The sequence below is a fragment of the Sminthopsis crassicaudata genome, chromosome 4 (assembly GCF_048593235.1).
Source record: "Sminthopsis crassicaudata isolate SCR6 chromosome 4, ASM4859323v1, whole genome shotgun sequence".
Classification (NCBI taxonomy): Eukaryota; Metazoa; Chordata; class Mammalia; order Dasyuromorphia; family Dasyuridae; genus Sminthopsis; species Sminthopsis crassicaudata.
Genome location: NC_133620.1, coordinates 276,212,802 through 276,239,790, shown reverse-complemented (window position 1 = coordinate 276,239,790; position 26,989 = coordinate 276,212,802). Strand labels below are relative to the sequence as shown.

At 41.7% G+C, this 26,989-nt stretch overlaps 1 protein-coding gene across 1 annotated transcript in view; it reads left to right on the top strand.

Annotated features, from left to right (window-relative positions):
• Nucleotides 1–26,989, top strand: part of PTK7 (protein tyrosine kinase 7 (inactive)) — a 90,892-nt gene that overhangs the window by 31,259 nt on the left and 32,644 nt on the right. Inside the window, exons 2-10 of the mRNA XM_074310847.1 lie at nucleotides 10,574–10,867; nucleotides 11,418–11,520; nucleotides 12,214–12,404; nucleotides 12,566–12,716; nucleotides 14,765–14,913; nucleotides 15,171–15,437; nucleotides 25,083–25,216; nucleotides 25,603–25,738; nucleotides 26,212–26,331. Coding sequence (XP_074166948.1) covers nucleotides 10,574–10,867; nucleotides 11,418–11,520; nucleotides 12,214–12,404; nucleotides 12,566–12,716; nucleotides 14,765–14,913; nucleotides 15,171–15,437; nucleotides 25,083–25,216; nucleotides 25,603–25,738; nucleotides 26,212–26,331 — 1,545 coding nt within the window. The remainder of the gene's footprint in view (nucleotides 1–10,573; nucleotides 10,868–11,417; nucleotides 11,521–12,213; nucleotides 12,405–12,565; nucleotides 12,717–14,764; nucleotides 14,914–15,170; nucleotides 15,438–25,082; nucleotides 25,217–25,602; nucleotides 25,739–26,211; nucleotides 26,332–26,989) is intronic.

Sequence of the window (26,989 nt, the reverse complement as noted above, 5' to 3'; positions counted from 1 at the left end):
TCCTCCAGTTCATGAGTCTCCACCCTCCCAGATCTCAAGAACCAGTAGACCCACACAAAGGAAGAGTTGAACAATGATAGGACCTGAGTAATACAAGAGATGTCACAAGACTTTGTATGAATAAACATTGTAGGAATTTAAAGTAAAGAAAATCCTGTCTGTGGTCAGGGGAGACTTCAGGGAAGAGATAGACCTTAACCTGGAAGAAAGGAGTAGGAAGCATGGAGTTTAGAGCTGGAACCTCCTCATTTCACAAATGAAACAAAGATGATCACAGGAGAGGAAGTGACGTGTCCGAATCACACAGATTGTGTAAGTAGCAGAGCAAGGATTTGAACATAGTTTTTATGATTCCAAACAAGTCATCCAGCAAACTTGCCCCTCTGAACTCCTAGAGGTCATAGAATTTTAGACCTAAAAAAAAAAAAAACAAAAACCCAACCAAAAAACTTTTGTTACCTTCTCTGTTTGGCATTTTAAGGCTGATTCCAAGAAATTTTTCCAGCCTTGTTGTATAATACTTCTTTTCATGCCTCCCTAGTCTAAACAAAATGGCCTTATTAATCATCATTATACATGATATGCCATCTCCCATCTCCATGTCTTTTCTTAAACAGGTTGGCTTCCATGCCCATAATGTACAGCATTCTTACCTCTGTCTGAGACTTCCAGGTATCCTCAAGTTCAGGTACCTGTTCTACCTTTCCTGATTCTTCCCTGCTCCTAGGGCCGGCCCCTCCCTCACCCCATAGATCCTTGTATTTATTTTTTAAGTTCTTCTACACCCATATTGTTTGGATGATAGATAGAGGGACTCGAGGGCAGGGGCAGCTTTATATTTTAGCTTATTATCCTCAACTTCTAGCACAAGATCTGACCCTTAGTAGGTGCTTGTGAATCGATTGACTTCCAGTTCAATTCTGTTATGGAAAAGAAGACTAAATTTAAGCCCAGAGAAGGGAGGGACTTGCCTGATATCACACAGGATCCCGCTAGAGCTCAGTCTAGCGCTCTTTTCACTGCATGGGATTGCTTCCCGTTGTGTTTATTGTCAGTGCTGGAACATGTACCCAGAATAGGAAGTGGGGCTCTGGGCATAGGGATAGTGGGGTGTTGTTTGATGTGGTTATTCTATCTATACAGCCTCTTCAAAAGAAACTCCCAGATGTGCGCGCGCGCACACACACACACACACACACACACACACACACACACACACACACACACACGCCACGTCTCTCTCCTGAACTAGTCATCTATTGTTGAGTCATTTTCGTCATGTTTGACTCTTTCTGACCTTATTTGAGGTTTTCTTAGCAAAGACATTGAAGTGGTTTGCCATTTCCTTCTCCAGCTCATTTTACAGATGAGGAAACCGAGGCAAGCTCTGGGCCACGAGTTAGTTGGTGTTTGAGGGCGGATTTGAATTCCAGTCCTTTTGACTTCAGGCTTGGCACTCTGTCCACTCTGCAGCACTAACTACTACCCTACTAACTGCCAATATTTCTACCAGGAAATCCCATAGGTATCTTAAATTCGCAGGACAACATATTATCTTACACTGCCCCAAACCTTCCTCTCTTCCTAACTTTCCTGTAGCTCTTGAGAGCTGCATGTTTTTCTAGGCATCTAGTTTCCTAACTTCAGAGTTTAATGCTTGACTTTGTGCTCCCTCACCACCATCCAGTCGTCAGGTCTGCCTTACTGATTCTACCACCACATCTCTTGCATCCATGCTTTTCTACTCACATAGTCACCACTCTAGTTTAGGCCCTTATTGTCTTTTACCTAGGCTGTCACCGCTTTCTCGTTGATACACTTTCTTCCACGTTCTCCCCTTTACAATCCACCCTCCACACAGCTGCTAGAGTAATTTTTCTAGAAAATGAGTCACTCCTTGTTTAAAAAAATAAAAACCTTTGCTTAGACTCCTTAGCTTGGTATTTAAAACTTTCATAATCTGACCCCACTCTGCCTTTCTAGGCTTTTTGAATAGATAAATGAAAAAAAGCATTGCTTAGACACTTGAGGGCTCCATGTTACCTTTTGTCCTGGATCTTCTGCTGCCATCTCAGTGAGTTAGGAGCTTTCTCTACAACCCTACCACCTCTGTGTGACCCAGGTGGGAAGAGGTTTGTCTTCTTGGAAGTTACCCACCTTGGAGCTCCCGACCTTAGTTTCTGGGAGATATCCCCGGTGTCATTTATGGGTACAACTAGTCTCCCTCCAGTGAAGGGGTGTCATAATTGCCCCGGGCCCATGTTGGTACTTGTGAATATTTGCAGGTGTGATCCATTCATCCTCTGCCTGGTCCCCATGCTTCTCTGGACTATGCCTTTTGGAGGAAGTCCCAAAGTTCTCATGAGAGAGACATTTCTTTCCTCCTCGTTCTTGGGTTTTGAGATTTCAAAGGAGAGTGTTTTGCTCGCCTGCTTAAGGGTTTTTGTCTTAACTAGAGGAAGCTATTAAAAGTTTTCTGCAATCAGCTTGATCAGTGATAATGGGTCTGGCTTGTTTTTTCTAAGCCCAGGGATCTAAATCTTTACACTCCTGTTGGGTCAGAAATTGATAAGCACTGAGGGGTTTAGGGAAGAGCGATAATCTGAGGCATAAGGAAAGGAAGAGTCTTGGCTAATTAAGCTCCCTGGCTGAAGAGTAATAGAGTGGTTATATTTGTGAAAAATCCTCCTAACTCCCCCCCTCTCTCCCACACACACACACACACACACACACACACACACACACACACACACACACACACACACACATATATACACATGGGGATCTTCTAGGCAAAGAGCCTGAAGAATAACAGAGAAATTGGGCACCAGACCAGAGATGTCTGTTCCCCTACAAGAGCCCCAGGAATAGAGAATGCTGGGATGTGTGCCCATCTAGCTCTCCCCCTCAATAGTTTATGGGGAGAAGGGGAGAGAGAGAGAAAATGTGTGTGTGTCTGTTTGAGAGGGAGGTTCAGATTGAGGGTCTACTTGCAGAGTAGAGGTTGTTGGAGAGAAGGAAGCAAGTGAAAGAGTTTAGAAAATATCTTTATTGGGCTATCAGAGACTCTGCTTTGGGCAGACATGTGTCTGCCTTGGAATATTCCTCCAGTCTTCCAGGGCCTTCCTTTTTGAATACTGTAGATTTCTCTGCTCTTCCATCTGATTAGAACTTGGTTCCTCACCTGGACAACACATTTGCTGCTTTTCCTCTTTGGTGTGGGACATGTTTAGGAAGTCCATTGGCAAGGAAGTGCTTAGTAGAGGCTGTGAGGATCTCTCAGCTTTTACTTATAATGGCTTCTCCTTCTAGGGTCGGGAAGTAGTGAGAATCCCCCTCCCATGTGACCCCTCTTTTCCATTCTAGGGATTAAAGACAGAAACTTCTTCCCTTTTCCCTTAGAAAACTTTCCTAATTCATCATTTATGTGTATCATCATGCAGCATTTATTGGGCAGCTCCTGCGTTAGAAATAAGATCAAAGCTGTTAATAGCTCCAAGTTGTTCATCTTTTTGAAGGAGTCTGGTATTTCTGTAGGGAACTTCTCCCTGTAAGTGTACCCCCAATTGCCTTCAGCCCGCAACAGAATATCCTCAGGCATGTATCTCTGATGGTTTGAGCACTGGGCCACACCACAGACTCCCTCTCCCTCTCTTTCTCTCTCTCTCTTTTTTTTAAACACATGGTGGCTGAAGGACTGTCCATTGATTTGCTTCCCATTCCTCATGGACCTCAGATACGTCCTTTGCCTGGCTGGCCCTGTGGGTGGTGGTGGGGTGGGGAGGGATTGGGTTGGTCATGTTAAGTCTGAGTGGGGGGCTGTGGACTTGGAGAAGTCTTGGCAGCAGCTCTGACTGCCTTTGTACTGTCTAAAATCTGCCCCAGCCAAGTGCTAACCAGGACCTGCTGTGGGCTGACGTAAGGACAGAAGGCCCCATGGGTCTGGCTTTGATGTTTCCCAGACCCTGTCGTGCAAGCAGAAGGGGTTCTGAGTGTGGCGGTCTGGGAATACGAATGCTCCAGCCCCAGCGAGTCCTTCTGGCTTTCCATGTCATCTCTGAGGCTCCCCACTCCTGCAGCGCAGGAGGGGATGCTGCAGGCAGAGTCCGGAGGGAGGGTGGAACCACAGCCCCTCCGAGGAATGCTGCTTGGCTTTTGGCCTGGCTCAGGTTACTGTGGCAGGTGGTAGCTCAGCCTGTCAGCCCGTACCGCCAATGGTGGATCCTTCAGGGTCATTTCTCCTCCGGACTGTCAGCTTTTACTGGGCACATGAAGCTTCTTGGTCCGCTGCTGCCTGGCAAGAATTCCCATTTATATAGTCCTTAAAGATTTTTAAAGCACTTAACTGATAACACCATATTTAAATAACATTATTCCCATTTCACTAATGAGGAAACTGAGACTGAGAGATCCAGTGATTTATCCAAAGCCCCAGGCTAGCTAGAACTCTAGCCCAAGACTTCTGAACTTCTATTTATTTATCCTATTTATCTATTCTATTTGTCTCTACTCCGTGGCTTGGGATTTTTCTTAGCTTTTCTTTATTTCTGGAATTCCTCTGCCTCTTTAACCAGTTGGGCCTTTTAGTAACCCCCCATGGCCAAAGCTTTACAGGTTCAAAGCCAATAGCTCGTGTCTGTCCCTCTCTCTTCAGGGCTTCATAAGGCTTTTGCCATAATGAACAAATGACTTGTTACCTTTCTGGGTAAGTACCCTTGTTAGGGACATTCTCTCAGCTTCATTGCAAGTCATCTCTTTGGGCTTGTGTATGTAAACTTCTGGTTTAAATTGAGCACATTGCATCTAGAATTGGGACACTATTCAATCCTCAGGATCTAAACTGATCACCCTCCTGTCATACTTCGATTCATTTTCTCATTTATAAAATGGTGCCCATCTTTTCCTCCAGGCCATTTTGGAAGGCACTTGCCCGGTCTTCTTTTTCTTGTGTGCTCCCTGTTATTGTCTTGAGTTCATTTCAATGCTGTTGGTGTTTAATCATTCATGCATTATCCCTATGGCAGTCCGTAAACTCTTAAAGCAGTTTGCTCAGTGGCTAGGTAGAACTCAAGTTGTTTGCTAGAGCTCCAAATTTGCTATTTTTTAAAGAGGCAGAATGAGCTAACAAGGCTCTGGATTACGAGTCAAGAATTCTGACTTTAGTCATTGTCCTGCTATTAACTGGCCAGTGGTCTTGGGCCAGTCGCCTTGTCTGCATCTCTTGATCTTCTCATGACAGTTTTGAACTAGATAGAGAATGTTTGAGAGAAGCAGGACCTTAACAGGTAATGTAGTCTAATTCTTTCATTTTATGATACTAAGTCTCAGGGGGAGGGAGGGAATGGTTTCCCCGAGACCATACTCATAGTGACAGAACTGGAATTAGAACTCGTGACTTCTTTTTGTTATAATATGGGATTAGAATGCTTTTGGTCGCTACTATTCCAACCCCAACGTTCTATAAATGGGGAAGGAGAGGAACTGGCTTGTATTCTGAGAAGGATAGAGCTAAAAAGTCGTGAATAATGGAAAATCAGCCAGCTGGATGGGAAACTTTCCCCAATTTCTTTCTCAGGAATCACAAGGTTTAAACCTGGAAGAGACCTTGGAAATCACTTAGATCTACTTGTTTCTGGAATGTAGAAACTGGGACATCCAGAGAGGGAAATTAATTGCTTGAAGTAACAAAGTAAGTAGCAGGGCTGAGGTTGACGCCCAGGTCTTCTGATTTCTCAGATCCCATGTGCTTTCCACTATTCCACCTCGTCCATTCACATGATTCAAGCTTTTGACCCGGGACTCAGATTGAGCTGTATGGGGCTCACTTTCTGGTGGATTCCCTAGTGTGGTTTCTGGGGACCCTGACTAGGAAATCTGATTTGGAGGGAGGACGGGGCCATCAGGTCCAGCTTCTTGTTCTATAGATAAGGAACCTGAGGCCCCAAAAGATGAAGTGCTTTGGCCAGAGTTCACACAGCTCGGAAGTGTGGGCAGGATTTAAACCCCTGCATCGCTCTGTCCGTCTGTCTTTCTCTCTGTACCTGTGTGTGTTAAACTGAGCTAGAGTTCTCTCTGGGAAGAGGCTGGGCAGAACTTGTTTGGGTCTCTTCCCAGACTTGGCGAAGTTGGGGATCCAGGCTTAATAAAGGTGAGAGCCGTGTCCCATTGCCCAGCACCCATTGTTGGCAGCTCGGGCTTTGGAAGGCTGCTCATTAACAGCGTCCCATGCCCCAGCGACTCTCTGTCTGTAGTGCACCCACATGGGCCCTGGGAACAAAGGCCCATGTGTTACTCCTGCTTCCGTAACCATGCCACCTGCCCGGCCCTGCCCCATCTCCCTGCTGGAGTTGTTGTTCGGCACTCTCTTCTCCCTTTTCCTTTGTTCGGGCTGTCATGGGGAACACAGGGCTTGGCCCTTCCCTGCTGGGGGCCCCTGCAGGGTGGCACCCGGCCTGGGCCAGAACTGAGTGGTAGCATTGGAGTTGGGAGTTAGGGACGGGGGGAGGCCCCAGGTAGAAACATGGATATTCTTGGCCCTTCCTCCTTTGCCTTTCCATTAAGAAGCCAACCTTGGCAGCAAACAGAAGGTTTCCTTGGTGCGGTGGGTGGGAAGCAGCCCTGGCATGTCTCTGCCAGCAGCAAGGGCACCACACAACCCTGGGTATCTTGCTTCAGTGTCAGGGTGAGGGTCTCTCAGTAGGTGATTGATGCCAGGGCAGATGTTGCCAGTTAACTTTGGTTTGGGGTTCACCATCATGCTTTCTTCCTCTGATATGGAGTCTGATTTTCCCTGCTCTGTGTCTATACCCTGACATATTTACTAATGATAGATTAGAAGGACAGCCCCCCAGTCCAAAGGGGCCTAGTGACAAAGGGCCAACCACTAGCTGACAAACTTATAGGGCCATAGCATCTCACAAGGACTGCCCAGTAAGATAAGAAAAGGTTGTAATCTGTCAGAATCTGGAGAGGAGAACTTGTGCTGATCAAGTCGTGGACATAATTTATAAAGTCAGCAGATACATGCGATAAGACTTGCAACCTTAAAAATCATGTAATCTGGACTATTCATATAAAAAAAAAAACCTCCGATTTATATAATTATTAACAGTATAGCAATATCAACTTGTTTTATTCCTTTTGGACCTTTACTAGCATCATGACCATGGGAAAGTCATTAATTTTTTCTTAGCTGTAAAATGGGGCTTATCAAAGCACCTACCTTCTAGAGTTGTGAGGATGAATTAAGATAATCATCTTTGTAAAGTACTTAACACAATGCCTGATACCTAGTAGATATTTAATAAATCACTACCTTCCTCCCTCCCTCTCTCCCTCCCTCCCTCCCTCCCTCCCTTCCTTCCTCCCTCCCTCCCTCCCTCCCTCCCTCCCTCCCTCCCTCCCTCCCTCCCTCCCTCCCTCCCTCCCTCCCTCCCTCCCTCCCTTCCTTCCTTCCTTCCTTCCTTCCTTCCTTCCTTCCTTCCTTCCTTCCTTCCTTCCTTCCTTCTTTTCTCCCTCCCTCATACTCAAGTTTTGCTGATGCTTAAAAAAAAATAGCTTTGTATTTTCAAAATACATACAAAGATAGTTTTCAGCATTCACCCTTTCAAAACCTTTTGTTCCACATTTTTCTCTCTCCCTTCTCCCCACCCCTCCCCTAGACATCAAGTAATCCAATATATGTTAAACATGTGCAGTTCTTTTATACATATTTCCACATTTATTATGCGGCACAAGAAAAATCAGATCAAAAAGGCAAAAAAATGAGGAGGAAAAAAAAAAGCAAGCAAATATCAACAAAAAAGGTAAAAATACTATGTTGTGACCCAATTTCAGTCCGGACAGCTCTCTTTCTGGATGCAGATGGCTCTCTCTATGAACTGGCCTGAATTACCTCATTGTTGAAAAGAGCCACTGCTAATGATTTTTAAGAAAGCAGTAGGAAAAAAAAAAAAAGATATCTAAACATGTGGGGGTTTTGGTTGTTGTTTTAGCTTTTATAAAAGGATATTCATTGGAAAGATGCAGCAAACATAAAAATAAAAAATCTACCCCCAAATCAGAACCATACTCTCTCCTATACCAGGGCCTCATAATTTTTTTTTTTTGCCTGAGAAATTTTTACATGACTCTGGGTACATAGATACATAAAATAGGTATATAGATCAGACATTTACTGATAAGAGATCATAATTTCATGACTCCAGTATTGTTATGAGACCCCATATGGGGTTGCAAATCACAGTTTAAGAAGCTAGGCCGTTTGTCCTTGTAAGAGAGTGAAGTTCCAACTTAAAGATTTAGCAGGTGCACTTGTAAATGTAGCATAGCCTATAGAAAAAATGGATCCCTTGCTGATCAGTCCACTTCTGGACTGGTTGTCACTTGTTTCTCAGGACTGCTGGTCAACTGGGCTTGGATGGCTGCAAGGTCTGACTTGACTCCAATTCCCAGGTCTTTGGTGGCTCTCCTGTACTCTCTCAGCTCATAAGATCCAATACATCTTCATTTTAGGCAGAAAAAAAATAGAGACAATGCCAGGGCCATGGGCTAGTGTTTCCATGTTGACTTACTTTCCATGTACTTGATCGAATTCATGGTAACTCTGAGTGAAAAAGCACCTGAGATTTCCCACCCCTCCATCCCTTACTCAGGTCCTAGCAGTTTGTCTTCCTCACTAGGTACCAGGAAAGTAAAAGGATCATATGTTTTTCCAGTTTTGCTTTTCCTCCTTTGCATCACTTCATTTTAGACTTTTTGTCTTTCTCTTCCTCCTGAGGTTACTAATCCTTTCCCAAATTGACACTTGTAAGTTGGGACCCCAAGAAGTGACTATTACCACAATTTCAAAGTAATTAAGTCTCTAAAACAAGTCACAAACCTCCCTACACCAGTATATTTCCCCTTCAGAACCAGCCAGTATAGTTGACTCAAAGCATGGTAGTAGAATGAGTAGCTACAAAGCATTTTACCCACTAAACAAGGGCACACTCTCCCATAAATACTTGAAGCTTCAGGGGAAAGATTGGATATGGAGCACACAAGTAGAGAGGCACACATGGAGGAAGTACCTGTAACAGAGGCATATCACATCTCTGACAACAAAGGACTCCACTGGTAGTCTCTCTTCTTGTGGTATCTTCATGCTGTTCTAACCAAGGTTAGATTGAACATGTTGCTCAACTGGGTTTCCTAGATTTATTTCTTCACAATTTGAAACTAAATTGCCAGGGATAATTCTCTCCCGAATCCATAATGGTTCTCTTCTGTGGCCAAGGGTGTCATTCTGAAAGCTATCTTTCCCCTCAACTGTCTTTTAAGGGCACATTGTCTTCAGGTGATTAAGTGGCTCTGCTGCAAGATGTCATACTGTTGTGGGGAGGAGAAGAAATGAATCTCTTGGCCCAGTCTCCCCCATTTCCCTTCAACATGAAGAAAACTGCAAAGAGAGAATTTTTTTTTAATAGCTGGCTGTTTTCTCAGCTTCCAGGAAACCTACTCCTTAGAGTCTCAACTACTTCCATAATTATAAGCTTTGTTTCTTAAAGTCACCAGGGAGATCTTAGACCAGTCAAAGGCAAGGTACCCCTTAATTCCATCAAATTGATTCCAAAGACCTTCCATCCTCTAGAAAAGTAAAGGTAAACACTTTTTTTTTTTTTGCACTGCATTTGAAACCTTAATATTTCATTGTTTCTATTACCTCTCTCTTACCTTTTGTGATTACATCAACTGGCCTAGGACAGGTATCTTGATCAACTCCTCTCCTACTATGTGCATTTATTTTAATTGTGCCATTGTATTCCACACATTATGCTGTGTTGTGTACTGTGTCTAGCTGCTTGATTAATCTCCCATAAATATTTATTTTGATCGTGTATATGCTCTGCATCCTTCCTTAGATGTTTACTACCTACAGAATAAAAGATACCCTCTATAGATTGTTTTTAAGAGCCTCCAGTCTAGCTTTCCAGCCACAGTTTTACTTCAGCCACACTAAGCTATTTATTTACTACCCCTTAAACAAGCCTTGCATTTTGTAGCCAAATACTTTTCAGACAATATCTTATACTTTCTCCTTTCTAATGATACTTCTTTACTTATCAAAATCCAATTCATCATTCAAGACTAAACTCAAATAACGGATGTTCCCTGACCATCCCAACCAAAGGGATCTTCCTTTAAATCTGTGATCCTGTGCTCCTTCCTAATTCTGGCCTCCCAACAGCCTTGTCTACACCATTCATCTGGCAACTATCATAGCCTGCCTTTTGTTATTACTTCACTATTTTATTGTGTGTACAAGTAGAGTTTGCCAAACTAAGACTATAAATTCACTGAAGGCAAGAACTCTGTCAGGCCTTTGCAGGGGCCGGTTTCATGCTTGGCCCTTAGTAGGTAATTTTGTATCCCCCTTAAACATTAATTGAAGGCCTGCACGATGCTTAAGTCTCCACATTTCTGCTCTTCATCATCATGTATCAGATAAGGAAAGGAATCACTGGTTGGGTAAAGGGATAGCGATCCTCCCATAACACCTTCTCTTTCCTTCTCCTCCCATCTTCACCTTCAGCTACAGGGACTAGAGCCACCATCATCTTTACCAAAGAACCTTCCTCCCAGGATGCCCTGCAGGGGCGGCGGGCTCTGCTGCGTTGTGAGGTGGAGTCACCGGGCCATGTGCAGGTGCACTGGTTGCTCAATGGAGTCCCTGTCCAAGATTCAGAACGGCGCTTTACCAAGGGGAACAACCTGAGCTTTGCAGCTGTGGACCGACTGCAAGATGCAGGTGCCTTCCAGTGTGTGGCTCGGGACAATGTCACCGGTGAAGAAGCTCTCAGTGCTAATGCTACCTTCAACATCAAATGTGAGTGAGTGAGCGAGGGCTGTGCAAGGCTCCCTGGAATTCTTTTCTTCCACTTTCTCTAGACATCAACTCCTGGAAAGTCCCCTTCTTCAGACTAGGCTCTAGTGCCTGGACAACAAAGGACTTTGCTCTGTTTCATTCTCTATTGATTATTAGATTGAACTGTTACTGTGATCTGAAAATCAAATAGCCTTTCCCCATTTCTTTTCTTGCTTTCTTTCTTTCTTTTTTTTTTTTTTAAAGCTTCACCATCTATCTTTCCATGACCTGTCGGCAGCCTTTTAAAATACCAGACACAGATTGATGGGAGCAGCTTTGCACGTTCAGTACCCACAACTTTCACATGCCTTCCTTACCTGCTTTCTGTCTATTTCTTAGTAGGAAGTGTCTTACGTTCTTTGGGTTCTAGAAAACCATGATTCTCTTCTTTGCTTTCCTTTCATTCACCTTCCCCTGCTCCCTTCTTTCTCTTCCCTTTTGGCCCCTGATTGTGAACTATTAGAAGTTTTGATCTGGGCTCCCAGGTCACAGTGTGGTCTCTGTGATTCAGGGATTGAGACCGGGCCTGTCGTCCTAAAGCATCCAGCCTCACTGGCAGAAATTCAACCACAGACACTGGTCACTCTGCGCTGTCACATCGATGGACATCCCCGGTAAAGATCCTGAAACTGTATTCTTAAATTTTGGTCAAACTTATATTTCTTTTGTGCATAGTGTCTGGGGAGGGGTTGGGGGAGGGGAAAAGAAAGAAAGAGAATGGGGAGAGAGAGAAAGAGGAAGGGAGAGAGGGAGGGAGAAGGGTAGAAGAGAGGGGGAGGAGGGCAGAGAGAGACAGAGGAGAAGGGGGGAGGGGGAGAGGGAGAGAGGGAGAAAACACCTGAAGGCAGGAGTTCTTGTTAAATGTGGCCTCGCTTAACCCGAGCCTAAGTTTTTATCTGTAAAATAGGGAAAATATTATGTGTAATACTTAGTCATGAGGATTATTGGGAGGACCAGATTAGATGATGTGCCCTGGTATGTAAAGAGCTTCCTAAATGTCCAATATTATTATCATCATCAGTATTAGTAGCAGCAGCAATTATTGTATTAATGAAAGAAAAAACATCCCCAATTTTTTGGTCCTTTCATCCTTATACTTTATAGTGCTTAAAAGGCTGTCTTCACCTCTCATTTGTGCCCTCTTCTATCTTACACCATTCTTGGTGCTCATCACTGCCGTCCTGGACTCTCCCACTCTACCATTCTAAGTCACTTTTGGCTAGAAAGGTGCCCTCTTCTTGAGCCCATTGTCCAAGAGGGAAGAATGGGTTAGTTGTTCCTAGCTCCTGACCATCTGTGTCCCACAGCCCAACGTACCAGTGGTTCCGGGACAGGAATGCCCTTTCTGACAGCCAGGGCAACTACTCAGTCAGCAGCAAAGAGAAGAACCTGACCCTGCGTCGTGCCAGCCCCGAGCACAGCGGTGTTTACAGCTGTTGTGCCCAGAACTCCTTCGGCCACATCTGCAGCAACCAGAACGTCACCCTCAGCATTGCTGGTATTGCTGGGGTCCGAGGGGCAGGGTGGGGCAGAGTGGCCGTGGAAGGGGTGACCTGGGGGAAGCAGTGGGGCCGTTGGCTCTGCAGATAACTTCTCCCCTTGGGAGGTTGGCCCTGCCCTTCTTCTCCTGTTCCTTCATGTTCTTTTCTTCTACCCCAGATGAGAGCTTTGCACGTCCGTTGGTGGTACCGCAGGACCAGGTGGTGGGAAAGAATGGGGATGCCATGTTCCATTGCCAGTTCACGGCCCAGCCGCCTCCCACCCTGCAGTGGTTTTTCGAGGGTGACTCCCTCATCACTAACCGTACTCGGTAAGCTTTCCCTTTTTCTCTGCAGATAGTTCAGCACCCAGCACCAAGGTGGAGGACCTGTCCCCTTCCTTCCTTCCCCATTCAGTGCACACAAAGAATGATGTTAGGGAGCAGGGTTTGTCCAATGGGAGAAGCCCTTAAATGGCAGGCTGGTGCCTGGAAATAGTCTGTGTGTAGGAATAGATGCACACGGGGAGGTAGCAGATAGCCCTCGGAACAATAAGGTGCAAAACAGGAAGTATACTTATCTATAGGGTGGAAACAAAGTATCCTTAGATGCTGACAAGCTGGCCACAGCTTGCCTCCATTGGGATAGCTAGGTGGTGCTTTAGGTAGTGTTGTTAGAATTAGGAAGAACTAGATTAAAATTTAACCCAGATACTTCCTAACTATATAAGATACCTTCCTAGTGCTAGCTCTCTGGCAAGTTGTTTAGCTTCCTCCAGCCTCAGTTTCCCTATCTGTAAAATGGGGTCATAACAGCACTTCCCTCCTAGAGCTGTTGAGAGAATCAACTGAGACAACCTTTGTAAAACATTTGTGAAAATTTCAGCTATTTTTAGTTCTAGTTTGGATCAGCCAAAAATGAGAAGGAAATGTTCCCTTTCCCCAAAGTTCTTCCTAGCCTTTTTATTTCTTATTTATTTACATTTTTGCTGAGGCGATCGGGGTTAAGTGACTTGCCCATGGTTACACAGCTAGGAAATGTTAAGTATCTGAGGCAAAATTGAACTCAGGACAATGTGACTCTGGGGCCAGTGCTTTATCCAGTGCACCATCCCAGCCTCTTTTCTAGAGAGAGCTCTGTTCTAGCCCAGACCCTCCAGAATGCAAAACTCCCACTTGATCATTATTGATACAATGGAAAGAGTTCCGAAGTTGAAATCAGGAGACAACCATTTGAACTTTAACCAGGACTTCCAAGAGTATAGAGTTAGGGCTGACAAGGACTTCACAGATCCTGCTGTCTCCACTTTTTGCAGGTGAGAAAACTGGCCCATAAAGTTTAAGTGATTTGTCCAATATAATGACAGAGCCTGGGATTCAAGCCCAGGTTCTCTGACTTTCAAATCTTTAGAATGCATTACCAAGAGGCTCGAAAGAATTCCCATTTTCTTTAAGAAAAAGACAAATCTATATCTGTGATGATTTAAATAGAGGTCTTGCTGAAAGCAAAGGACTGTGAGAATGATGGCCTCCAAAGATTTTTAAGCACCGTGGGATTCTGATAGCAAATAAACCCTGGTGATTTGCAGAAATCAAGTTTCTACATTCATTCCAGCAGCTGAAGTGGTAATAACCCTCAAAGAGTCTTTAAGATGTTTCCTTTTCCCTTCAGTCCCTTTACTTACTAGTTTTGGATCTGAGCAAATCAGACTACAAAAGCTTAAGTATATTTCTTCATTTCTAAGATGGAGATAATAAATTTTATGTAATAAACTTGTAGCTACCTTATAACATAGCTATAAGGAATGCAGTTTGTACATATTAAGCCATAAGAGGTTAGCTATTCTTTGAGAGCAAGGTTGGGAGTTTTGGGGAGGGGGTGTGTGACTTGCCTAGGAGCATAGATGGTAAATATACCTGAATTCTTTGATTGAGATATCTCTAAAGGCTGAATGGACATTCTTTTTTTCATGTTGTTTCGTTCTTTGTGCCTATGTATATCTCCAGACCTAGGCCCGAACCTGGCACAGAATAGATGCTTAATAAAATATTTGTTGACTGATTGACTCTTTGAACCTGTGCAACAAAGGAAACAGGGCCCCCTGAATGATTTCTTATCTTGATCACTTTACCCTGTAATGTCCTTTCACTTCCAGGAAGCTTTGGAAGGGCTGATGAGGAATAAAGGATGCTAGGGCACTGTTCCTTCCCAGTTATGAGAAGTGTCCAAGTCAGTCTTCCTCTCTTACTCCTTTCCCCATCTCCCCTGTCTCCAAACCCTCCCCTCTTCTAGGAGCTGAGCAGGACTGTGCTTTACATATGTTCTCCCCTCAATAGCAGGCTCTTACCCACCGTCACTGAATGTTCCCTCTCTTCCCCAGGATTCCTCATCTCCGTCGGGCCACGGTGTTTTCCAATGGCTCTCTGCTACTGACACAGGTTCGACAACGTAACGCCGGCGTATACCGCTGTGTGGGCCATGGCCGGAGGGGCCCACCTGTTGTCCTAGAGGCCACTCTTCGCTTAGAAGGTCAGTGCAGGCCCGAGATCAAGGCCTTGCAGCTGGACCCTGCAACCCCTACAAGAGGAAAAATGGAGCTTTAGTTCATCTAAGACATGAGGTTCCCAGACAAGATGGAGGTTATGTAGGCAGGAGGTTAAAGGGAGTTGATGAGGGGTTGTAGAGGTCAAAGGGGTTTTAGGGTGTTAGACTAGCAGGATAGCGATGAGTTGGGTCATAATTACCTTGATCCCCTACAAATAATAGAATTATCTCCTTCCCTACAGAGATTGAAGACATGCCCCCCTTCCAGCCTCGAGTGTTCACAGCAGGCCGAGAGGAGCGGGTAGCCTGCGTTGCTCCCCAGGGTGTGCCAGAGCCCAGGGTGTGGTGGGAGCGGGCTGGGACTCGGGTCCCCCACCATGGCAAGGTCTATCAGGAAGGCCACGTGCTAGTCTTTGCCAATACGACCGAGAGCGACGCTGGCACCTATACCTGCTATGCCGCCAACCAGGCTGGCCAGCGGCGTCAGGAGATCAACATCACTGTGGCCAGTGAGTGTGAAGGGCGTCCGGTGTGGGGGGAGGAAGTCTTCACCTCTCTCTGGCTCCCAGGACCCTTGTTTGAAGAACTGCCTTTTTCTTTTCTTTCTTTCTTTTTTTTTTTTTTAAACAAATTTACTCTAATGGTCAGTGAGGGAACTCATTCATATTAGTTCTGGACCTAGGATTTCATTAGCATAGACACTTCCTTTGAAAGGGAAGTTTGAAATTGCAAATTAGTAACTTCTTCTACAACCTTATAGTCTTAAGAGTTGCCTGGAACACTAAGTGACTTCCCATTCCTAATCAGAGACAGCACTTAAACCCAGTTTGTTTTGAGGGGCTAGCTCTCTAACCAACCATTATGTCTGCACTTGACAGATAAATGGTAATACAAATGGTCCATTCATGAATGGCTAAATGCCTGAAACCAAAGAATGTTGACTAATAGACTGGTGTCAGTCTGGAAGGGAGGACTGGGGTTTGTCAGTATCTTCACTGAAGGCGTATTGGGGACATTCCTAATCAACTTGACAGATGGCAGAATACTGGGGAGGGGCTACCTAAGATGTTAGATAGATAGAAGATGCTAGAAAGATCTGGACAGGCTTTTTAAAAAAAGAATAAATCTAAAAAAATGGCATTTTATAAGGATAAATTTAGGTTAGAAACAAAACAAAATCCTCCCACAGTAATGGCATTAATATAAGATGAGAATTATATCATTAGAATGTAGTCCTTAATGAAAGTGAATCATGAAGAGTCCTATTTTGAGTTAATCAAAGAATCCATAACGGATGTGTATATATTAATATGTTCATGTTTTCTGTTTCTGTTTAGGGTAAATTGTAACTGTGGTCCACAGGTAAAAGTGGTGTCAGAAAGATTCTTTTTTTTTTTTTTTTTTTTTTTTTTTTTTTTTTTTTTTTTTTTTTTAATTTTTTATTTTATTTTATAATTATAACATTTTTTGACAGTACATATGCATGGGTAATTTTTTACAACATTATCCCTTGCACTTACTTCTATTCAGATTTTTTCCCTTCCTCCCCCAACCCCCTCCCCCTGATGGCAAGCAGTCTTATATATATTAAATATATTACAGTATAATTTAGATACAATATACGTGTGTAGAACCGAATTTTTTGTTGCACAGGAAGAATTGGATTCAGAAGGTAAAAATAACAGTTTACATTCATTTCCCAGTCCTTTTCTGGATGTAGCTGGTTCTGTCCATCATTAATCAATTGGAATTGGATTAGCTCTTCTCTATGTTGAAGAAATCCACTTCCATCAGCATACATCCTCGTACAGTATCATTGTTGAAGTGTATAATGATCTTCTGGTTCTGCTCGTTTCACTCAGCATCAGTTGATGTAAGTCTCTCCAAGCCTCTCTGTATTTCTCCTGTTGTGGTCATTTCTTATAGAACAGTAATATTCCATAACATTCATATACCATAGTTTTACCCAACCATTCTCCAATTGATGGACATCCATTCATCTTCCAGCTTCTAGCCACTATGAAAAGGGCTGCCACAAACATTTTGGCACATACAGGACCCTTTCCCTTCTCTAGTAGTTCCTTGGGGTATAAGCCCCAGTAGTAGTATGGCTGGGTCAAAGGGTATGCACATTTTGATAACTTTTTGGGCATAATTCCAGATTGCTCTCCAGAATGGTTGGATTCTTTCACAACTCCACCAACAATGTATCAGTGTCCCAGTTTTCCCACAGCCCCTCCAACATTCATCGTTATTTGTTCCTGTCATTTTAGCCAATCTGACAGGTGTGTAATGATACCTCAGAGTTGTCTTAATTTGCATTTCTCTGATCAATAGTGATTTGGAACACTCTTTCATATGAGTGGAAATAGTTTTAATTTCATCATCTGAAAATTGTCTGTTCATATCCTTTGACCATTTATCAATTGGAGAATGGCTTGATTTCTTATAAATTAAAGTCAATTCTCTGTATATTTTGGAGATGAGGCCTTTATCAGAACCTTTAACTGTAAAAATTTTTTCCCAATTTGTTACTTCCCTTCTAATCTTGTTTGCATTAGTTTTGTTTGTGCAGAAACTTTTTAATTTGGTGTAATCAAAATGTTCTATTTTGTGATCAATAATGGTCTCTAGTTCTCCCTTGGACACAAACTCCTTCCTCCTCCACAAGTCTGAGAGGTAAACCATCCCATGTTCCTCCAATTTATTTATGATTTCGTTCTTTATGCCTAAATCTTGGACCCATTTTGATCTAATCTTAGTATGTGGTGTTAAATGTGGGTCCATGCCTAGTTTCTGCCATACTAATTTCCAGTTTTCCCAGCAGTTTTTGTTAAATAATGAATTCTTATCCCAAAATTTGGGATCTTTGGGTTTGTCAAAGATTAGATTGCTATTTTTATTCACTATCTTGTCCTGTGAACCTAACCTATGCCACTGATCAACTAGTCTATTTCTTAGCCAATACCAAATGGTTTTGGTGACTGTTGCTTTATAATATAGCTTTAAATCAGGTACACTTAGACCACCTTCCTCTGACTTTTTTTTCATTAGTTCCCTTGCAATTCTCGACCTTTTATTCTTCCATATGAATTTTGTTGTTATTTTTTCTAGGTCATTAAAATAGTTTCTTGGGAGTCTGATTGGTATAGCACTAAATAAATAGATTAGTTTGGGGAGTATTGTCATCTTTATTATATTCGCTCGGCCTATCCAAGAACATTGAATGTCTTTCCAATTATTTAAATCTGACTTTATTTTTGTGGCAAGTGTTTTGTAATTTTGCTCATATAATTCCTGACTCTCCTTTGGTAGATATATTCCCAAATATTTGATACTATCGACTGTTATTTTGAATGGAATTTCTTTTTGTATCTCTTGCTGTTGGATTGTGTTGGTAATGTATAAAAATCCTGAGGATTTATGTGGATTTATTTTGTATCCTGCGACTTTGCTAAAATTCTGAATTATTTCTAATAGCTTTTTAGCAGAGTCTTTGGGGTTCTCTAAGTATACCATCATGTCATCTGCGAAAAGTGACAATTTGATTTCTTCATTTCCTACTCTAATTCCTTGGATCTCTTTCTCGGCTCTTATTGCCAAGGCTAGAGTTTCTAGTACTATATTGAATAGTAATGGTGATAGTGGGCAACCTTGTTTCACTCCTGATCTTACAGGGAAAGGTTCTAGTTTATCACCATTACATATGATGTTTACTGAAGGTTTTAAATATATGCTCCTTATTATTTTAAGGAATAGTCCATTTATTCCTATACTCTCAAGCGTTTTTAGTAGGAATGGATGTTGGATTTTATCAAATGCCTTTTCTGCATCTATTGAGATGATCATATGGTTTTTATTAATTTGATTATTAATATGGTCAATTATACTAATAGTTTTCCTAATATTAAACCATCCCTGCATTCCTGGTATAAATCCCACTTGGTCATAGTGTATTATCCTGGGGATGATTTTCTGAAGTCTATTTGCTAATATCTTATTTAAGATTTTAGCATCAATATTCATTAAGGAAATTGGTCTATAGTTTTCTTTCTCAGTTTTCGATCTACCTGGTTTAGGTATCAGTACCATGTCTGTGTCATAGAAGGAATTTGGTAGGACTCCTTCAATCCCTATTTTTTCAAATAGTTTACATAGCATTGGAGTTAGTTGTTCTTTAAATGTTTGGTAGAATTCACCTGTAAATCCATCTGGTCCTGGGGACTTTTTCTTAGGAAGTTGGTTAATAGCTTGGTCTATTTCTTTTTCTGAGATGGGACTATTTAGACTACTTACTTCTTCCTCTGTTAATCTGGGCAAGCTATATTTTTGAAGGTATTCTTCCATTTCATTTAAGTTATCGAATTTATCGGCATAAAGTTGAGCAAAGTAGCTCCTAACTATTGTTCTAATTTCCTCTTCATTAGTGGTGAGTTCACCCTTTTCATTTTCAAGACTATCAATTTGCTTTTTCTCTTTCCTTTTTTTAATCAGGTTTACTAAGGGTTTGTCTATTTTGTTGGTTTTTTCATAAAACCAACTCTTAGTTTTATTAATTAATTCAATAGTTTTTTTACTTTCAATTTTATTAATCTCACCTTTTATTTTTTGAATTTCAAGTTTTGTGTTTGTCTGGGGGTTTTTAATTTGTTCCTTTTCTAGCAATTTTAGTTGTAAACCCAATTCGTTGGCCCTCTCTTTCTCTATTTTATGCAGGTAGGCCTGTAGAGATATAAAACTTCCCCTAATTACTGCTTTGGCTGTATCCCACACATTTTGGTATGATGTCTCATTATTGTCATTTTCTTGGGTGAAGTTATTAATTATGTCTATGATTTGCTGTTTTACCCAATCATTCTTTAGTATAAGATTATTTAGTTTCCAATTATTTTTTGGTCTATTTTCCCCTGGCTTTTTATTAAATGTTATTTTGATTGCATTATGGTCTGAAAAGGATGCATTTACTATTTCTGCCTTACTGCATTTGATTTTGAGGTTTTTATGCCCTAGTATATGATCAATTTTTGTATAGGTTCCATGAACTGCTGAGAAGAAAGTATATTCCTTTCTGTCTCCATTTAGCTTTCGCCAAAGATCTATCATATCAAACTTTTCTAGTATTCTATTTACCTCTTTGACTTCTTTCTTATTTATTTTGTGGTTTGATTTATCTAATTCTGAGAGTGCAAGGTTGAGATCTCCCGCTATTATAGTTTTGCTATCTATTTCCTCTTGCAGCTCTCTTAATTTCTCTTTTAAGAATTTAGATGCTGCACCACTTGGTGCATACATGTTTAATATTGATACTGCTTCACTATTGATGCTTCCCTTTAGCAGGATATAATGCCCTTCCTTATCTCTTTTAATTAGATCAATTTTTGTTTTTGCTTGATCTGAGATGAGGATGGCTACTCCTGCTTTTTTGGTTTTGCCTGAAGCATAATAGATTCTGCTCCACCCTTTTACTTTTAGTTTGAATGTCTCATCCTGTTTCAGGTGTGTTTCCTGTAAACAACATATAGTAGGATTCAGAAAGATTCTTTATTGAAGAAAAATATTCAGCATATTGCTGATTAATCCAGTCATCCATTATCTTGGCTCTACTTTTCTTTTTTGCAAAACACAGGTCTTCCTAAGGAAGCATTTTCAAAACTGCATGGAAAACTTTATTTTGTTTTAAACCGTGTCTTCCTTAACCACTCTTTCCAGACATAAATCAACATTAATTAAACTCCTTTTATTTGGTGGGCCCTGTTTTTTTTTTTTTTTTTTTTTAGCTTCTCTATTTTGTTAATTGGCCACTAGGTATCACAGTAGATCAACCCCCAGGCCTAATGTTCAAATCCAGCCTTAGATGCTAGCTGTATAACCTTGGGCAAGTCACTTAATCCTATTTGCCTAAAGTTCCTCTTCTATAAAATGAGCTGGAGAAGAAAATGGCAAACCACTCCAGTGTCTATGCCAAATAAACCCTAAATAGGGTTATAAAGAATTGAACGCAACTGAAAAATTGACTAATCTTGTTGCTATTTTTTAATATAGCCTTAAAGAGAACAGAATAAGATTCAATTGAAACCTGAGTTTCTTTTTCTTACTATAATAATTATGTTAACACAATACTTATCCCGAAGTATCAAATCTAAATGTTATAGTTTATGATATTTTCCTATATAATATGAGAAATTATTCCAGGCATGGAGAACAGACAGTGCTTACAGTTGGAAGCTTCTTGTTTGAGGAATAGAGAGGATCACAGTCAGTGTGGAGGGGAATGAGGGGTAAGAAGGTGGAAAAGGTAGGAAGGGGCTGGGTTATGAAGGACTTTAAAGCTAAATAGAGGATTTTATAGTTTTGTATTCAATCCTAAAGGTATTGGGGAGTTACTGGAGTTGATTAAATGGGGGAATGAAATGGTCAGATCTGCAGTTGAGGAAGATCAGATTGATGGCTGAGTGGAAGATAGACTGGAGTGAAGATAGAAACTTGACACGTTCAATAGATAGATTATTACCACGGTTTAGTTTTGAGGGATTGAGGACCTACACCAGGTTAGTGGCAATATTAGAGAGATGAGCTGCAATAGAACCTGACTGGTGATTGGATGTTGGGAAATGAAAGAGAATGAGGAACTGAGAATCACATCTAGCTTGGGAGTCTGGGATGATGGTACCCTTAACAGCATCAGGCAGATTAGCAAGAGAGGAGGACTTGGGAGGGGAAAGATAATGACTTCAGTTTTGGACATATTGAATTTAAGCTATGAGACATCCAGTTCAAGATGTCTAATAGGTGGTTGAAGATGTGAGACTAGAGGTTAAGAGGTAAAGGCTGAACAAGATAAGTCTGAGAGTCATTTTATTAGAGATGATAATTGAAATCATGGGAGCTGATGAGATTTAGTGAAATAATATAGAGGGAGAAGAGTTTTGGGAGACCCTCATAGATATCAGTCATGACTTAGAGGGATATCCAGCAAAGGAGACAGGGAAGGAGCAGTCACCTATACTTTAAAAGTGAAGAAACTGAAGCACAAGGAGGTTAAGAAGTCTGTTAGCTAAGTTAGTAAATAGTATAGGGCAGTGGTGTCAAATTCATATAATAATAGCCAACATTTTTATAGTGCTTACTATAGCCAGGTACTGTTTAAATGCTTTACAATTATGATCTCATTTGATCCTCACACCAACCCTAGGAGATAGGTGTTATTATTCTTATCTGCATTTTATAGATGAGGTAACTGAGACAAATAGAAATTAAATGAATTGTCACACAACTAATGTCAGAGACCAGATTTGATTCTGGTCTTCCTGAATCAGATCCAGTGCTCTATCTACTGCATCATTTAGCTGCCTCACATAGAAATAGGACCACCAAACCATGCATAAGATCCTTGTAGATTGCATATTGACTTAGAAAACTATATATTAATATTATCTATTTTATTGCATTATTATTTATTTAGTAAATATTTCCAATTTACTAAATTGTTTAGAGCAGCATTGGGGAGTGTTTCCAGCTGCTTAACTGCAGGTAGTATATTTGATGCCTTTGATATGGAATCTAGAGCACCAGACCAAAAAGTCAGAAGAAACTAGATTCAAATTCTGTCTCAAGAGAGCAACCTTATTATTTTTACATGTGCAAGTCATATAGCCTGAGCCTCCATTTTCTCATCTGTAAATTGGGAATGATAATAATAATAATAGTACCTACCTCATGGAACTGTTGTAGGGATGAAATGACCTCTGATTTATTAAATGTTTTATATATCTTAAAGTAACATAGAAATGTGAGCTAGTAAAAATGATAGCTGGTAGAGCAGAGGATCAAACTTCTTCAGACTGAAGGGATTTTCAGATTTCAAATCTAGTATTCTCTTTCCACTTCCCTGTTTTGCCAACCAACTTGACAATTCATGTTTTGTCACATTGAATCTGCGGAGGAATTTTTATGAAATCATCTGGAACATGTGGAACTGAGGGCAATGAATCCATGGCATTCATTATATTTTTTATTTTGTTTTATTTATATTTTAATAGTTTTTATTTACCAGATATATGCATGGGTGATTTTACAGCATTGACAATTGCCAAACCTTTTGTTCTAATTTTTCCCCTCCTCCCCCTCCCCCAGATGGCAGGTTGACCAATACATGTTAAATATGTTAGAGTATAAATTAAATACAAGATATGTATACACGACCAAACAGTTGTTTTGTTGTACAAAAAGACATGATATTTTTTTAATGTGGGTTTTTTCAGAGCCTTGACATAAAGAACTTATTGAACTTCATTCTCTAGTACGGTCCTTTGATTGTGACTCTTTAGACTCAGGAATTATCTAGACACACTTTTTAAATAAATTAGCCAGATTTATCTATTGGAAATAGCCTTCGTTTGGGGGATAATTTTTTTGTCTATATACTCCATTGCTATAGTCACCATAGATTTTGTGGTATTTCTCTTTTTTGTCCCAAGGAGTTTAATTTGTACTGTTTACTCCTCCATCTAACTGCAGATAGCCACTGGGCTGGGACTAGATCTTTTAGAGGCAGCTGGGTGGCTCAGTGGATAGAACACTGGGCCTGGTGTCAGGAAGATTTGAGTTCAAATCCAGCCTCAAACCTTTACTAGCTGTGTGTTCCTGGTAAATCATTTAACCTTGTTTGCCTCTGTTTCCCCATCTGTAAAATGAGCTGGAAAAGGAAATGGCAAACCACTCCAGTGGGGACAGAGTCAGACACGACCAACCAATTAAACAACAAAAGAACCCCTTTCCAGGATCTTCCAAACCAAGTTTCAGATTCTATTCTGGCAAGCACTGGTTAATCAGAAAATGTCACTGGCCAACAATACGGAACTCAGTATCCCATCTACATCAAAAGGAACATAAAATGGTACTTATAATCCATCCCTGAGACTGACTGGCTATAAAACTGGAAGCAAGTCACTTGATTTCTGAAGCTTGGATTTTTTCATTTGCAAAATGAAATAACAATAATAATAATAATAATAGCCCGAATTTGTATAGTGCCTACTATGTACCAGGTACCATATTAAATGATCTCATTTGATTCTCACAACAATCTTGGAAGGTTGGTGCTATTGTTTCCCCATTTTACACATGAGGAAACTGAGGCAGACTGAAGATAAGTTCTTACCCAGAATCACACAGCGAGTATCTGAGGCTGGATTTGAAATCTTCCTGACTTCAGGTCTGGCATTCTGCTGTGCCGCAATAGCCTCTGCACAAGATCGTGGGGAAGAAGTTTAGTAAATCTTCAGGTACATGTGTGAGTTGTGTATTATTGTTATAACATCATTTCACTTCTCTTATCTACAGCATCATCATCATTGTACTAAGCAGAAGATACCCAGGAATAAGGGGGTGTATAACTAGTGGATGAGAAAGAGAGGATGCTTTCTGACAAGCCACAAACTAGAAGTGAACAGATTTAGGAAAAGTTAGAGAAAAAGGTGATCGACAGTGGCTGAGGCACCCCAGGGAGGTCTGGAAGAATGAGGTTTAAGAGAAGCCATTGGATTTGACAAATTAGAGATTGCTAATAACTTTGGGAAGAGCAGTTTCTGTTGAATGATAAGGTTGCAGGCCAGACTGCAGAGTTAAGGGAGTGAGAAGAAGAGTAGTTATCTAGTACAGATGGTCTTCTCACGTATGTAGAGGATGATGGCTGGCAGAGGATTGATGGGTCAAATGTCTCTTCCCACATCTCCCACCTTTTCCCTACCACAATCTAGTCGGTGTGTTATTGCCATATTTAGTGGGCAGAAGGAGGAAGGCATGGTTTTTATAGTCCTTTCCATTCCTAGGAATCTACTATATTTTCCTAAGTACTGTTCCAGTTGACACTTTTCTTCTCCAAAGTCTGAAGTCATTCCCTATTATCTGTAGTTGAAGCTTCCTTATCTTGGTATGCAAAGCTTTTCATAATTTGGCTCCAGTTTACCTTTTCTCCCCCTTTATATAGTTACATATAGCCAAGCTGGACTATTCCACTTTTCTCCCCCTGAACATTTGAATGTTCAGCTAACGTGCCTGCTCCCTTTTTATGCCTTTTAAACTCTGACCCTTCCATTCTTTGAGGCCTTTCCTGAGGTTTGATTCTAGTAATCTCCTTCCATCCTCTCTTACAGCACTGCCACGGTGGCTGAAAAAGCCTCAGGACAGCCAGCTGGAAGAAGGAAAGCCAGGTTACCTGCACTGTCTGAGCCAGGCCACACCCAAACCCACTGTGGTCTGGTACCGGAACCAGATGCTCATCTCTGAGGTGAGAGTGAGATTTCAACAAAGGTGGGCAGGGAAATCTCCCCTTGTATCTTCCTGGCTCATCTCTAGAAAGCTGTTTGTCAGAAACCCCAAGAGACTATTTCTCGAATCCTTCCTGCCCTCTCCCCTTAGAGAATGCGTCCTTGCTTCCTTGCAGCATTTTCCCTCCTTACCCTTTCAGGAAAGATCCCTTCTTCCCTCTGAAATCAGGGGCCCTTGGACTTAGGAGGATTGGGGATGACTAGAGTACTATGCCGGGCCCCCACCCCTTCATGTCCCCTGCTCCTGGCCTTTGGAGTCTGAAGCTTGTCATAGATTCTGCCTCCTCCTTGGGGAAGAGAAGCCTAATGCTGGGCTGAGTCTTTCAGGGGATGGGTTGTGCCACAGGATTCAAGGTTCGAGATTTCAGAGAATGGGACTCTTCGCATCAACAATGTGGAGGTTTATGATGGGAACTTGTACCGCTGTGTCAGCAGTACCCCCGCGGGTAGCATTGAGGCGCAGGCCCGAGTGCAAGTCCTGGGTGAGTGAGACCTGGTTATCTTGGGGATAAGCCTGTGCTTGGGGGGCGTGAAATGAGAGCGTTAAAAAATCCAGAAGTGAAGGAGATTCCATGAGGTAGCATAGAATCCCTTCTACAGAGTTTCTGACAAGAAGCTCTTTTGCCTCTGCTTAATAAAACCTCTGTAATGGGGGACTCATTCTCCTGTTGGCCCTTTCCATTTTGCACAGCTACAATTCTGAGAAAGTTTTTCCTTTCATCAAGCCTTAATTTGCCTATCTGTAACTTCTACTCACAGCTCATAGTTTTTCCTCTCAAAACAGATCTGCCTTATCTCCCATTAAGTCATCTCTTCCCCAGGCTAAATAACTCCAGTTTCTACCTGTGATGCTCATATAGTCAGAACCACCTCATCCCCCAAGTAGTGATATGATGGTTGACTAGGGCCTGGATCCTAAACTGACTTTCCCATCCCTCCTCTCCCTCTTGGATAGAAAAACTAAAGTTCACGCCGCCTCCCCAGCCTCAGCAGTGCATGGAATTTGACAAAGAAGCTACAGTATCGTGCTCAGCCACTGGCCGGGAGAAGCCCACCATTCGATGGATGCGGGCAGGTGAGTGCCCCACAATATGGATGGACAACTCAAGAAAGGCTTACTATATACATGTGGTTACTGAAGGGTCAGCCCTGTACTCAGTGCTGCCAGGCATCTGAAGAAATTATATCCTCATTTTAAAGACTGCATACCATTATATGACATAGCAAGAAGTCTCATCACGCCTTTCCACGAAAGGATAGAGTTTCAGAGGCAGCTGGTTGACACAGTTGATAGTGTTCATAGGATCTAGATTCCAGAAGCCCTGAATTCAAATCCAGATTAGCTATCAGTGATAAATCACTTAACTTTTGCTGATGTGATTTCCTTATCTATAAAACTGAGATAAAAATAGTCCTTACCTCCTAGAGTTATTGTGAAGGTAAAATATTTGTAAAAATGTTTTTACAAGCATACAAGTATTAAATAATTGTTAACTGTTGTTGTTATCATCATCATCATCATTATGATTATCCCTACTCAGGGAGAGCCCACTTCCTTGAGGGCAGCCCTTTCCACTTTGAGAAGGATTTTTCTAGGAAGGCATCATTCCTCTTGTTTAAACATGGCAGAAATCTCACCCTCGGACATTTCTACCTATCACACTTAATTCTGTCTGAATCGGAACAGATTTGGTTTTTCTTCTTGGAAGCTGTAGCCAAAGACAGTTGTCATG